At 37.4% G+C, this 15,000-nt stretch overlaps 1 protein-coding gene across 2 annotated transcripts in view; it reads left to right on the plus strand.

Annotated features, from left to right (window-relative positions):
* TFAP2B (transcription factor AP-2 beta) overlaps positions 1–15,000 on the plus strand; it is a 31,285-nt gene that overhangs the window by 1,131 nt on the left and 15,154 nt on the right. The window contains exons 1-3 of one of the 2 annotated variants that reach the window (XM_075269291.1): positions 3,689–4,041; positions 5,548–6,006; positions 11,219–11,276. In XM_075269291.1, coding sequence (XP_075125392.1) covers positions 4,015–4,041; positions 5,548–6,006; positions 11,219–11,276 — 544 coding nt within the window. In that variant the 5' untranslated portion in view covers positions 3,689–4,014. Of the gene's footprint in view, positions 1–3,688; positions 4,042–5,547; positions 6,007–11,218; positions 11,277–15,000 lie in introns of those variants that run through there. The other variant, XM_075269290.1, reaches the window with a different exon arrangement.

Genomic DNA, 15,000 nt, shown 5'->3' on the forward strand with positions numbered 1-15,000 from the left:
TCTATATAGTGTACACTTGCTATACATTGTATTCTACGCTTTATGTGCCTTGTGTTCCCCCGTTTATGCCTTTTGTTACTTTTTATTCTATTTAGATATCATTTTACATCTGGATTATTTTTTATTTTATATTATTTTATTTTATATCATTTTATTTTATATTATTTTATTTTTTATTATATTATTTTATATTATTTAATTTTATTGTATATTATTTTAGATTATATTATTTTATATTAAATTATTTCATATTATTTATTTTTTTTTCAATCTGCCTAAATAGCAATTTAGAAACAAAAAAAAAAAAATCGAAATTTTTGGGTCTCTTAAATCCCCAGTATTATCTTCCACCCCTATAGCACCAGTATACCTATTACTCCCATATAGTATACATATTCCTCCCCTATAGTACCGGTATATATATTACTCCCATATAGTATACATATTCCTCCCCTATAGTACCGGTATATATATTACTCCCATATAGTATACATATTCCTCCCCTATAGCACCGGTATATATATATTACTCCCATATAGTATACATATTCCTCCCCTATAGCACCGGTATATATATTCCTCCCATATAGTATATATATATTCCTCCCCTATAGCACCGGTATACATATTACTCCCATATAGTATACATATCCCTGCCATACAGTATACTGGCCGCAGCCAGGTTCTGCAGGAATGCTATACTGACTTAGGCTTGGGGCTTGGGGTGTTTATCCTTGATAACAATGCCTGAGTGTGAGTGTGGGGTGGGGGCTGGATGGATTATTTGGGGAGGTGAGACCCTGGCAGGCTGAGTGTGAGGAGAGGTCACTTCAGCTCAGGCTCTAGTTAATGTTTAAGAAAGCTTCAGCCCTTCAGGAAATCCAAGAGGAGATGAAGGCAAGAAGTTGCGAGCTGCGTTTAATGTGTTCTGTGCAGACTGGAGCAGGTTGAATGCGGCATGGCTGCGGCTGAGACAGTATAAGGCTATGATGATATAGGGGGTCTGTCGGGGCTGTCAGCCCCCCACTCCCTGCAGGCAGCCGGCTCCTAGATAAGGGGGATGTTCCTGCTCTCAATAGCCCCAGTCACACTAATTACAGCGGAACGCACTCCATAATCCGGCATATGCTGCATTAGTTACGGCCAATGCAAAGCCGGGCTGCTCTCTGGGTGCCCCCTGCCCCTCTGCCTCCCTGCACCCCCTTTATTTCCGTGCCCTCTCCCTTTGTGCCATATTTCAGCTTCATCTCTTTCTATGTCCTCTCCATCTGCCCCTTCTTCTGGCTTTCACACTCTTTCCTTCCTTCTTTCTGCCTTGCCCCCCTTAATATCCCTTCTTCTTCTGTCTGTGCCCCCTCTTCTGTGCCATCTGCTTTCCTCTTTGCCCTTTCCTTATTTCTGTCCCCCTCTTTCTTAGCCTCTATATCTCTCAGTGATCCCCCCTCTGGTTTAGGGTCCCCTTGCTTTTTATCTGTGCCCCCTCTTTCTATGCTACATTATTGCCACTACCCCCTCTTGTCTTTCAACTACATCTCCCTCTATCTGTGCCCCCTCTAAATGTGCCCTGTATTTCTGCCATCCTGCCCCATCTTGCCTTCCAGTTACCTCTGCCTCAGTTCAGGGTCCCCTATGTCTGTGCCCCCTCCTTCTGTCTTATCTTTCTACTAGTACCCCCTCTTCTCTATCGGTTACCTCTCCTTGAGTTTCAGGGTACCCTCTCCTGTCTGTGCCCCCTTCTTTCTACCCTATATTTCCGCCTAGTCTGCGCCCCCTCTTGCCTTTCAGTTACCTCTTCCTCTATTCAGGGTCCCCTCCGTCTGTGCCCCCTCTTGCCCTTCTGTTCAGAGTACCCTCTCCTATCTGTGCCCCCTCTTTTTGTGCTACATTTGTGCCAGTGCCCCCTCTTCTCTATCGGTTAACTTACCCTCTTATTTCAGGATCCCCTCTTTTTGTGCAACCCCCTCATTTACCTCTCCCCCCCTCCCCCCCCCCCCCCACACACACACACTTCTCTCTGTTGTGTCTCTATCTGCTTCAGGACCCCCCCACTGTTCCCCCTCTTTCTGCCAGTGACCTCCTGTGTCTATCAGTTACCTCTCCCTGTGTTTCAGACTCCTCTTTCCTATACGTGCCCCTTCTGCCACTTGACCTCTGTATTACATTGCTACATTTCTCCTCTTCATGTATTGGACCATTCCTTGCACATATATAAGTGACCAGTCCCTCACCCCATCTCTCTATATCACTATCTGTTATTAAAGCCCCCCTTTCCCCTACTATCACTGATACCATACAATGCTGTATACTTAGTCACTGACCAGTGCTTAGTATGCGCCACTTTCCATGGCTGGGTATATGAGCCCCTTTCCATGGCTGGGTATATGAGCCCCTTCCCACGGTTGGGTATATGAGCCCTTTCCCATGGCTTGGTATATGAGCCCCTTCCCATGGTTGGGTATATGAGCCCTTTCCCATGGCTTGGTATATGAGCCCCTTCCCATGGCTGGGTATATGAGCCCCTTCCCATGGTTGGGTATATGAGCTCCTTCCCATGTCTGGGTATATGAGCCCTTTCCCATGGCTGGGTATATGAGCCCCCTCCCATGGCTGGGTATATGAGCCCCTTCCCATGGCTTGGTATATGAGCCCCTTCCCATGGTTGGGTATATGAGCCCTTTCCCATGGCTTGGTATATGAGCCCCTTCCCATGGCTGGGTATATGAGCCCCTTCCCATGGTTGGGTATATGAGCTCCTTCCCATGTCTGGGTATATGAGCCCTTTCCCATGGCTGGGTATATGAGCCCCCTCCCATGGCTGGGTATATGAGCCCCTTCCCATGGCTTGGTATATGAGCCCCTTCCCATGGTTGGGTATATGAGCCCTTTCCCATGGCTTGGTATATGAGCCCCTTCCCATGGCTGGGTATATGAGCCCCTTCCCATGGTTGGGTATATGAGCTCCTTCCCATGTCTGGGTATATGAGCCCTTTCCCATGGCTGGGTATATGAGCCCCCTCCCATGGCTGGGTATATGAGCCCCTTCCCATGGTTGGGTATATGAGCCCCTTAGGGCATAACCATGAGGCAGATCATTTGCTTAGAATCCCTCTTTATCCAGAAAACAGGCGCATCCACAACAGCCATAAGCACTGAAGGGACGGATGGGTTAAAACGCAGAAATCTGTTCCAAAACAAGCCGCTAATAATGGCAGGCAGACTGGTTCTGCTAGTTCGCAAGACATCAAAAGACAGTAAAAAAATTGCCTGTGGCCATCCATGAAACTAGAAATTCACTTTCAGGAAGGAAAAAAAAAAGAAGAAGAAAAAGAAAATCCAAAAACATTACAATTTTTTCATTGCGCCAAATCTGCCCCGCTCCCCCTCCCCCCCGACGACGCAAAAGCCCTTTGTTTATTTGCTTAAAGGCGCAGCGTCCATGTCTGAGGGCGACGAGAAGGAATCATTAAGGAGAAGGAGAAGGAAATCTTGTTTTTTCTTTAGCCTCTAGCCTACAAGCAGCAGCAGATCCTCATCCCATATTCCAGTAGGGGGCTGAGCACAAAACAAAAATCTCCATCCCTTTAATTGACAGTTGTTCATCCTTCCACTGGTAAAGTTTTAGCCAAGACTTCCTGTGGCCCGCCCCCTTGTCTGATTCCATCTAGTAATTCTCCAGTGAATGAACGTCATTTACAATAGTAGGGGAGCCAGAGAGCCGACTGGAGGAGCTGCAGGCTGTAGTCGGAGGAATATTAATAGTCATGAATAGCAATTATGATGAGGGGGTGTAGAGCATTGGTGGGAAGGGGCGTCCTAGCAGTCTCAGCCTAGCCTTGGGTGGAAGAGGAGCTTAAAGGAGGACACACAGAGAGGACAATCCATAGCCTCCTTATTTGTGCCCATTATTTGATGGATAGACTTGGATATAAGTCAAGCAGTGTTCTTGTAGGGTTCCCATCCTATAGTCAAGCGTTTGATTCCGTTTAACCCTTGAAGGCTCCTGCATTGTGTCCAGATGTTAGTACATACCTATTCAGCTATGGTGAGTTCTTTGCTTTCCATTATTTCGGGGTGTTTTTTTTTTTTTTTTTTGTCCCCTTTAACGCCCTTGGCTTTCTGTGAGTTCTTCTTATTAGGAGTGGACCATAGTCAGCTGGAGACAGGGAAAGGAAAAAAAAAAAACTTCTCCAGATATTGCTGTTGGCGATTTGGACTGATTTTTTTTTTCTTGAAATACCTTCTTTTCCATGGATTTTTCCAGTCGCCCACTCCTTAAAGTTAAAGTTCTGCTTTTCTTCTTGTTTTGGATTTTATTTTCATTATTATTATCACTTCTGTTTTTAATAGTTTGTAACTTATTTTTTGTGGGATTTTTATTTTTTATTTTTATTTTATTTTTGTGGGATACACATGAGATTGCTTTGTTTTCTGGGCTCAGGATTCCTCCGAATTTATTTTATTCTGCATTTTATTTTTAGTTAAGATTTGTAATTTTTTTTATTTTTTATTATAGTGTTTTACTTAGTTGTAGATTCTTTGTTGCTGTTTTTGTCATTTTGACTAGTGGGTATTTTTTTTACATCTAAGTTGCTGTTTTTCTCATTCTTACTATTGGATATTTTTTTTCAACCTATATGATGCTGCTTTTATAATATTTACTTTTTGGTATTTTTTATTCTATTTTTTATCTCTAATTATATTTATGTATTTTATAAATTATTAATTTTATTTTTTTATATAATTATTGTCGTTTTTATTTGATATATTATTTATAATTTTATTTATTAATATTATTATTTTTTATTTTTTTACCTATAAATTCTACGTCGCTGTTTTTGTCTTTCTCAATATATTTTTTTTATTATTTTATTACTTAATTTATTTATCACTTTATTATTTTTAATTTTATTTATTTATTTGTTTGTTTTATTTATTGTTTATAATTTTATTATTTTTTTATTTATTTTATTTTATTTTTTTTACCTAGAACTTCCACGTTGCTGTTCTTGTCCTCAATATTTGCTATTTTTTAATATACCTCTATTTTCTAATTCTTCACATTTTGATATATTTTTTTAATTACCACGTTGGATTTTTTTTCAATTATTGATTTTTTTATATTGTATATTTATTGGAAATTTTTTGTATATTTTTTTTCTCTGGAATTTGTTTGGATCCTTTAAGGAGGATTTCAGTGGCTAGAAATTATTCGCAGCATTTTCTTCTATCTATCTATAATTTGTTCCTTCTTTCTATCATTGAGGCTATTGAGTTCCAAGTTTTGTCGCCTTTATTTATATATTCCATAGATATTAAACTAGCAGTAAATTCACATTGGTTTGCGGTTCTGTTCCGTGACAATAATTCTAGAAGCTTAGAAGGAAATGCTGTAGAAGTTTCTGTGTGTAGGATTGTAGGATTGTTATTAAGTTTCTATGTGTAGATATATTCTATGAGACATTGTAGGATTGTTACTTTGTATCTAATATTTGGTGGACGTTCTATTTGTCTTCTTCCTCTGATACAATGTTTCTGGATCTCCCCCCAGGACCGCCATGACGGTGTGCCCAGCCACAGCTCCCGGCTGTCCCAGTTGGGCTCGGTCTCCCAGGGCCCCTACTCCAGCGCCCCCCCGCTGTCACATACACCTTCCTCGGACTTCCAGCCTCCATACTTCCCACCACCCTACCAGCCGCTGCCCTACCACCAGAGCCAGGACCCTTACTCCCACGTCAACGACCCTTACTCCTTAAATCCTCTGCACCAGCCACAGCAGCACCCATGGGGGCAGCGCCAGAGGCAGGATGTCAGCTCGGACACTGGATCTCTCTTACCGCAGCCCAGAGCCTCTCTGCCCCAGCTGTCAGGCCTGGACCCCCGGAGGGACTACCACTCAGTGCGGCGGCCAGACGTCCTGCTCCACTCGGCCCATCATGGCCTGGACTCCGGCATGGGGGACAGCCTGTCTCTGCATGGCATCGGGCACCCGGGCATGGAGGACGTGCAAGTATGTCATATACAATATACATATATATATATACCTCATGGCATATGTGTGAGAGATAGATAGATTGATCTATAACTTGTAAAGTGCTGTGGAACGTGGTTGCGCTATATAAGTAAGGTTATATAGACAGATTATAGAAATATAGATATTGATAGATATGCAATAGAAAGATAGGAGGTAATAGATTGATTATACCGATAGATAGATAGATAGATAGATAGATAGATAGATAGGAGATAGATAGATAGATAGATAGATAGATAGATAGATAGATAGATAGATAGATAAGAGAGATAGATAGATAGATAGATAGATAGATAGATAGATAGATAGATAGATAGATAGATAGATAGATAGGAGATAGATAGATAGATAGATAGATAGATAGATAGATAGATAGGAGATAGATAGATAGATAGATAGATAGATAGATAGATAGATAGATAGATGATAGATAGACATTGATGCAAAGAAAGATCGATCGATAGATAGATAGATGACAGATATATAATATAAAGGTAGATAGATAATTAGAAAGATGAAGATGATGACAGATTACATGAGACAGATATATAATAGTTAGGATAGGGAAAGAAAGAAAGAAAGAAAGAAAGAAAGAAAGAAAGAAAGAAAGAAAGAAAGAAAGAAAGAAAGAAAGAAAGAAAGAAAGAGAAAGAAAGAAAGAAAGAAGAGAAACAAGTTATGTATCATAGATTACAGATTAAAGATAGAAGGAAAGAAACAAACAAATAAAAATATAGTCATAAAATAGATAGATAGATAGATAGATAGATAGATAGATAGATAGATAGATGGATGGATGGATGGATGGATGGATGGATGGATGGATGGATGGATGGATAGATAGATAGATAGATAGATAGATAGATAGATAGATAGATAGATAGATAGATAGATAGATAGAAATAATATTATATGGAGACAATTTCCTGTCCTATTCCCGGTAATTAATAGATAGATATAGCTAATAGATATATGGGGGCTGATACGCTCTATAGCGGATACTCCAACCACATATATCACTGCCCCATGTCATATATGTTTCTCCTATGTTGTAAATATAATATAATGGCAGCCATTCATCTATAATAGATGCAGAGTCACGGACATCAGCCCCAGCCTGGTCACCTGCAGGTCTGTCAGTCCTTTCCCTCAGTCAGAGCATTCATAGTGTGTGCAGGGTATATACAGTCTGTGCAGGGTATACAGTGTTTGCAGGGTATATACAGTGTGTGTAGAGTATACAGTGTATGCAGGGTATACAGTGTTTGCAGGGTATATACAGTGTCTGCAGGGTTTATACAGTCTATGTTGGGTATATAGTGTGTGCATGGTAAATACAGTCTGTACAGGGTATATAGTGTGTGCAGGTTATATACAGTCTGTACATGGTATATAGTGTGTGCAGGGTATATACTGTGTGTGCAGGGTTTATATAGTGTGTGTGCAGGGTATATAGTGTGTGCAGGTTATATACAGTGTGTACAGTGTATATACAGTCTGTGCAGGGTATATACAGTCTGTGCAGGGTATATAGTGTCTCACTATGGAGTCTATAATGAGTCTGGAGATCTTGTAGTCACTTTTTTAGCTTCTTCTTCCTTGTCATTGTGATTACTTGCTCAGCTATAAGTTAGTTTAGCAGGAGGGGACATTACTGGACCCCTTCCCCATATACTGGATCAGTGAGATACATTGTTATATTCTGCACCTCTGTAGTCACCTATAGATTACATAGAGATCACCTTCACCTGGGGCACTGTGTGTTACATAGAGAGCAGTCATGTCTCAGGTTACACAGGACACCCACAGGGGAGGCCCTTATACACAGGAGCTGACACCTCGCTCATTAACCCCTTCAGTACTGCAGGGGCGGCTGGCTGTACATATAATGTCACAGACCTGAACCTGGTTTATAGATACAAGTCTCCTGGAAATATCACATCAGTGTGTGCTGGGAATTCTATTCAGTCATTTCTTATCTGTTCCTGGAAAAGCTGGGTTATTGATAACCAATATGGCTGCTCCAAATAGGGTTGTCACAGGGATGTCTGCAGCTTCTGTTATGTACGAAGGTGATATAGACGATAGATGGATAGATAGATAGATAGATAGATAGATAGATAGATAGATAGATAGATAGGAGATAGATAGATAGATAGATAGATAGATAGGAGATAGATAGATAGATAGATAGATAGATAGATAGATAGAGTCCAGCTTTATGTAATTCATCAATATATTATGATATAGACACGAATAAAACAACCAGTCTGTTGGTGTCAGTGTACACTGCACGCAGACAGTAGTCTAGCACTGTAGTAATTAAAACTCTCAGTAGTTTGTGGCATCTTCTTTCCTAATTAAATCTTTACGATGCTCTGAGTGACTATTAAGTGCCAACATGCTGGGCACATCTCCTTCATGAGGAGCCAGCAGGAGGCTGGAGAGATACAGCACAGACATGACTCTTCTCATTAACTACAACAACTTCTCCTCCGTGTTACAGGGAAGGGGGGGGGGACATTTACCTGGCGCCCCCTCCCCCCGCCACAGGTCATTACACTCAGCCCATATTAGGACAAGGGTTGGAGGGAAATATTAACCATTTCCTGTTAACCCTTCCGAGGCCAGCCCTGGAGCTATGACCACTGACCAGACTTCAGCTGACCCTCTGCTGCTGCCTAGTTCTCACATATTAGCTAATGATACATAATTACAACTTGTAACTAATGCCCTGGTAATGGGATTAAAGGGTTAACATAGTGGAAAGAGTCTATATCACTGCAATACAAGTGTCAGCACTCCCAACAGATCACTGTTACATTGTGTCATTGGGGTAGTGATATAGTAATACCATCATCTAAGGTATAGATCTATCTATCTATCTATCTATCTATCTATCTATCTATCTATCTCCTATCTATCTATCTATCTATCTATCTATCTATCTATCTCCTATCTATCTATCTATCTATCTATCTATCTATCTATCTCCTATCTATCTATCTATCTATCTATCTATCTATCTCCTATCTATCTATCTATCTATCTATCTATCTCCTATCTATCTATCTATCTATCTATCTATCTCCTATCTATCTATCTATCTATCTATCTATCTTCTATCTATCTATCTATCTATCTATCTATCTATCTTCTATCTATCTATCTATCTATCTATCTATCTATCTCCTATCTATCTATCTATCTATCTATCTATCTCCTATCTATCTATCTATCTATCTATCTATCTCCTATCTATCTATCTATCTATCTATCTATCTATCTATCTCCTATCTATCTATCTATCTATCTATCTATCTATCTATCTATCTCCTATCTATCTATCTATCTATCTATCTATCTATCTATCTCCTATCTATCTATCTATCTATCTCCTATCTATCTATCTATCTATCTATCTATCTATCTATCTATCTCCTATCTATCTATCTATCTATCTATCTATCATCTATCTATCTATCTATCTATCTATCTATCTCCTATCTATCTATCTATCTATCTCCTATCTATCTATCTATCTATCTATCTATCTATCTCCTATCTATCTATCTATCTATCTATCTATCTATCTATCTATCTCCTATCTATCTATCTATCTATCTATCTATCTATCTATCTCCTATCTATCTATCTATCTATCTATCTATCTATCTATCTATCTCCTATCTATCTATCTATCTATCTATCTATCTATCTTCTATCTATCTATCTATCTATCTATCATCTATCTATCTATCTATCTATCTCCTATCTATCTATCTATCTATCTATCTATCTATCTATCTCCTATCTATCTATCTATCTATCTATCTATCTATCTATCTATCTCCTATCTATCTATCTATCTATCTATCTATCTATCTATCTATCTCCTATCTATCTATCTCCTATCTATCTATCTATCTATCTATCTATCTATCTATCTATCTATCTATCCCCTATCATTTATCAATCCATCTTTCTCTTCTTTATCTGACGTCTACATAGAGACATATTTCTATTTCCTACTCTGCCATCGATAACCAGCCAATCAGTCGAATTTACCGCAAGCAAATTGGGAGACAAGTGTGAATGATGTAGTCCCGCCCCATAGTATTTGCTACTTTAATTAGTCTCATTGATTACTCTTTCTGGATTGTTTATGTTTTAGATTCCATACATTACTGTATAATATTTTAGCAGATCACTATTATATTATTTCAACAAATAGAAAGGATTACAGGAGGCTATAGGTAATGAGAAGAGATACAATGTAACACCTAGAATAATATGGATGATAATAGGGATAATTATAGTGTTTATAACAACAAGCACAAAACTATTACTATATAATAATAATAATAATAATAATATTGACAATAAATATAAATAAATAAGTAATACAATAATAATAATAATAATCATAGTAATCAAATAATAATAATATAGTAATGATGATGATGATAATAATAATAATAATAATAATAATAATAGTGACAATAACAACAATCACAATACTACTACTAATAACAACAACAATAATGATTATAATAATAATAATAATAATAAAAATAATGATAATAATAATAACAACAATAATAATGATTATAATAGTAATAATAATAATAACAATAATATTGTTATCCCCTCCTCATTCGATCCCTCCTGTCACCCCCTCCCCTCCGACACCTAAATCATTAAGCAATCATCAATTATTTTACAACCCGACCTTAAAATAAAAAAAAAGTCGAATGGAATCCAATCGAATCGATGAAATCTCAGCGACCTCCTCGCACTGGCTTCCAATACACCGAGATTTATTTAGATTTAAATGGGAATTTATTTAAACCCAGCCCGGCCTGTAAATTATGCAGAGAGGGGGCCTTAGAGCCCATTGATTTAGCATTAGATTGCAGGAAGGCAGAATCCTCTGTGTAATTCAATGTTTAACAAGATAAGAAAATGACTCCCCCACTTGCGGGCTCTTCATCTTTTATTATTATCATCTGGAGATATTTCATTTCCACTCAGTGTCCATATGTGCGGCGGAATAATATACAGTGTCCTGGCGGGTTAATATAAATGGAAATGTGTGCAGGAGCTCATGATTTATATATATTTATAGATATTATGTTTAATATCCCTCCTAGAGCCGCTGTTAATCTCTCTCGGTTTATATTCACAGTCAGTGGAAGATGCTAATAACGCTATGAATCTACTGGACCAGTCAGTCATCAAGAAAGGTATGTATCGTGCCAATGACCCCCCATTACTAGTCATCAAACTAACCCTATCGAGATATAAACAATCCCACCATGCTGTGTGCTGTTCACTCTCTTTGTAGAACCTTTCAAATCGATTCTAACGTGTATCCCTTTAAGAAACCAAAATGGCGATTTTCATTTAAACGGTAATAACCAGCTTTACGTTAATATTCTCTCCATGATCAGGGAGGGGGTGCCTTATGCTAATCTTTTTATAGATTTTTTGATCAATATTTATAGAATTTTTTTGAAAAAAATTCTGCCCCTTTAAGAATTTTTTTTTTTTCACCGTGAGATTTAATTTGACTTTCCCTTGAGCTTAGTAACAGGGTGTAATGACTTAAGACACACGGAAAATGTTTCAAATCAATTGTGACCTGTGTCCCTTTAAGGAAACAAGATGGCGGTTTTTCTTCTAAGGAAGAATACGCCACTCTGAAATTAAATTTTCGTACATTATAAATACATGGTGGGTTTGTTTGCTTTAAAATTACGTTTTTATAATTTATATCAATATTTAGATTTTTTTACATTTTTTTTACCCCTTTAAAAGAAAAAAACAATGTCTGACAGTGAAATTGAATTTCCCTCGAGCTTGGTGGCCATTTGGGCTTAATGGCTTAAAACACATGGAAATTCTGATGGATCTCGCCCACTGTTAGGGAGAGGGTGCTCTTAACAAATGTTTGCAGTCTCTTGTACAGCTGTAAGCAAAATAATTAACTCATTAAACTAATTAAATGTAATTACAATAACTCATTTTGGGCTTATTGCCTTCTATTCATTTTTCCTTGTGTGACAAATACTGACGATGCATGACATTGACAATGAGGATTTGCTGACGGTTTCCATTCACTCTACTAGGCCTTTAAGCTCATCAATCTGTGCTTACAATAATTCATAATTAGCAGAGCCCGGGTGTTTAATTGTCAAGGCTTTAAGTAGGCGCCATTACATGGATCACATAGATTATCACATGTCATATAGAGTCTGCATTGTAGCATTGGAGGGGAGGGTATATACTATATACTGTATGGGAGCGCGAGCAGATACTAATGGCAGGGAATACTCAATTAACGGGAATGTTAATCACTTACATACAATTAGTTACTGATGAAGCAGAATGGTCCGAGTCCTAGCTGTCTATCTATTTATCTATCTATCATAGTTTCTTTCTATCCATAGTATTCTTTCTTTTCGATTTTTTTTATCCATCTCATATATCTCACTATAAAGGTTCATTTTTCCCTATCTATCTATCTATCTATCTATCTATCTATCTATCTATCTATCTATCTATCTATCATCTATCCATTTCTCTATCTCATATAAAAAAAAGCTTTCTTCGAATGTCTCTTTCTATCTCACCCTATCACAGATTTCTTTCTCTATATCTTTATTTTCTCCTTACATTCTTTCTATCTATCGATCTGTTTACCCCTCATATATGACAGCTTTATTACTTTCATTTGTTCTATCTTCTATCTATCTCAGCTTTGTTTCCATTTTTTTCTATCATCTATATATCTCATATCTATATAACTTTATCTATCTATCTATCTATCTATCTATCTCCTATCTATCTATCTATCTATCTATCTATTTATTTATCTATCATCTATCTATCCCATATCTATCTATCTATCTATCTATCTATCTATCTATCTATCTATCTATCATATATCTCCTATCTATCTATCTATCTATCTATCTATCTATCTATCTATCTATCTATCTATCTCCTATCTATCTATCTATCTATCTATCTATCTATCTATCTATCATCTAATATCTATCTCATATCGATCGCAGCTTTCTTTTCTTTCTTTTTCTTTCACTTGTGATTTAGAGGTAGGAGCTATGAGACAGAGGTTTATCGCATATCCAGAAGGAGACTGTACACACGGATCATTTCAGAATCGTCAGCTGGCGGGGCAGGCATGGACTTTTGGTACCATGAGTGTAAATAATATTGTAATAGTGTAATAATCATCATCATTATCATTATCATTGAGTAATCAATCAAATAAATCACTGCAGAAAGCATACACTAACTTGTATATTCACATAAGCTGACACATTCATATCATACGCACATATACGCACTGTGCATGTATACACATGCGTATTCACACACCCATCTATCTATCTATCTCCTATCTATCTATCTATCTATCTATCTACCTATCTATCTCCTATCTATCTATCTATCTATCTATCTATCTATCTATCTATCTAACTATCTCCTATCTATCTATCTATCTATCTATCTATCTATCTCCTATCTATCTATCTATCTATCTATCTATCTATCTATCTATCTATCTATCTATCTATCTATCAATCTAACTGCCTATCTATAGATACATATATACATACATGTACACACTAACTCACAGGCACATGATGTATATACAACACACACAGAAACGCATCTATAGCTCACTCGCATTCCATAAAACGCACCAGACTCTCCCACTGAATTCCATCTCGCCCTGTTTTCGTTTCTTTCTCCCAAAATACCAATGTATTCAGTTATATATCTTCCCTCTATAATCTATAGGCTGTATACACATTAGGAGGATGTTTTTAGGATGCAGTGTATTACACGGTGTAGTCGGGCCGCTCCCGACTACAAGTCAGTTGCTAATGTTCTTTTAAAAAAAATCTCACAAAGCAACTGTATTATGTGAAGAACTGTGAAAGAAATCTTAGATTTTGCATACAAACTGTCAAAACTAAATTGTCAGTTTTCCAGATCTGGTTCTACCTTCAGGGCGTTTTTTTTATGATTTTTTTTAACTATGTAAAAACCACTAGTGTGAACTTGTCCTAATAACACAGTGTATGGAGGAGGCCAATAAAATGTCCATATCTTGGAACAGAAAGACCTGGAGGAAAAAAAAATCTGTTACAGATCTCAGTTATTGTGTAGGGGGTGCAAAATCCAGGCTCAGAGAATGTGGGTTTGTTTTTTTTTTAGGGTGTATTCACACATATCAGACTGGGATGAGTTGCTGGAGGAATCCGCATCCAGCAGAGTACGGTCAAATGGGATTTTTTGGGGAATTAGTTTTGTCCAAAATTTTTTAGTATTGACCCCTCTCTTGGAACTGGATAAATGACTAACATGTAATTATTTTTTTTGGGAAAAAAAATCCAAAAATTTCCAAAAAAACCCCTTGTGACCATTTTAATTTTAAGTTGAAAGCTACAGAATTTTGCCCAAAGTTGTTTTTTCATACAAGTTGTGTTTAGTCACCGAAATCAATTTTTTAGAGAAGGTGCGAATTAAAAATCATTTGGGACCAGAATTTATTTTTTATTTTTTTTTAACAAAACATAACTGAAAAAAATCTAAAAAAATCGCCCAAATGGGCCCAGAGAATACGATCAGATACAAAATAAAGTAAGAAAAACGGAGGGAGGTCGGTAGCACTACATATATTTAATTGTTTTACCAGTTTGGTAGATACAATCGCAAAATCGTAATAACGCATAGTGTGAACTTGGGATGTCACAGCTCGTAACCTGAGGGAATATTGTATTGAGTGTGTCTGCCACACATCATCCATGTAAAATGGAGGAATTACAGACAATTTCTGGAGCTTATAGGACAGGGAAAGCTTATGTATGGCTTAGTGTTATTTTGTATGTAATATAATATAATATAATATAATATAATATAATATAATATAATATA

This window comes from Leptodactylus fuscus, chromosome 3 (assembly GCF_031893055.1).
Source record: "Leptodactylus fuscus isolate aLepFus1 chromosome 3, aLepFus1.hap2, whole genome shotgun sequence".
NCBI classification, from domain to species: domain Eukaryota; kingdom Metazoa; phylum Chordata; class Amphibia; order Anura; family Leptodactylidae; genus Leptodactylus; species Leptodactylus fuscus.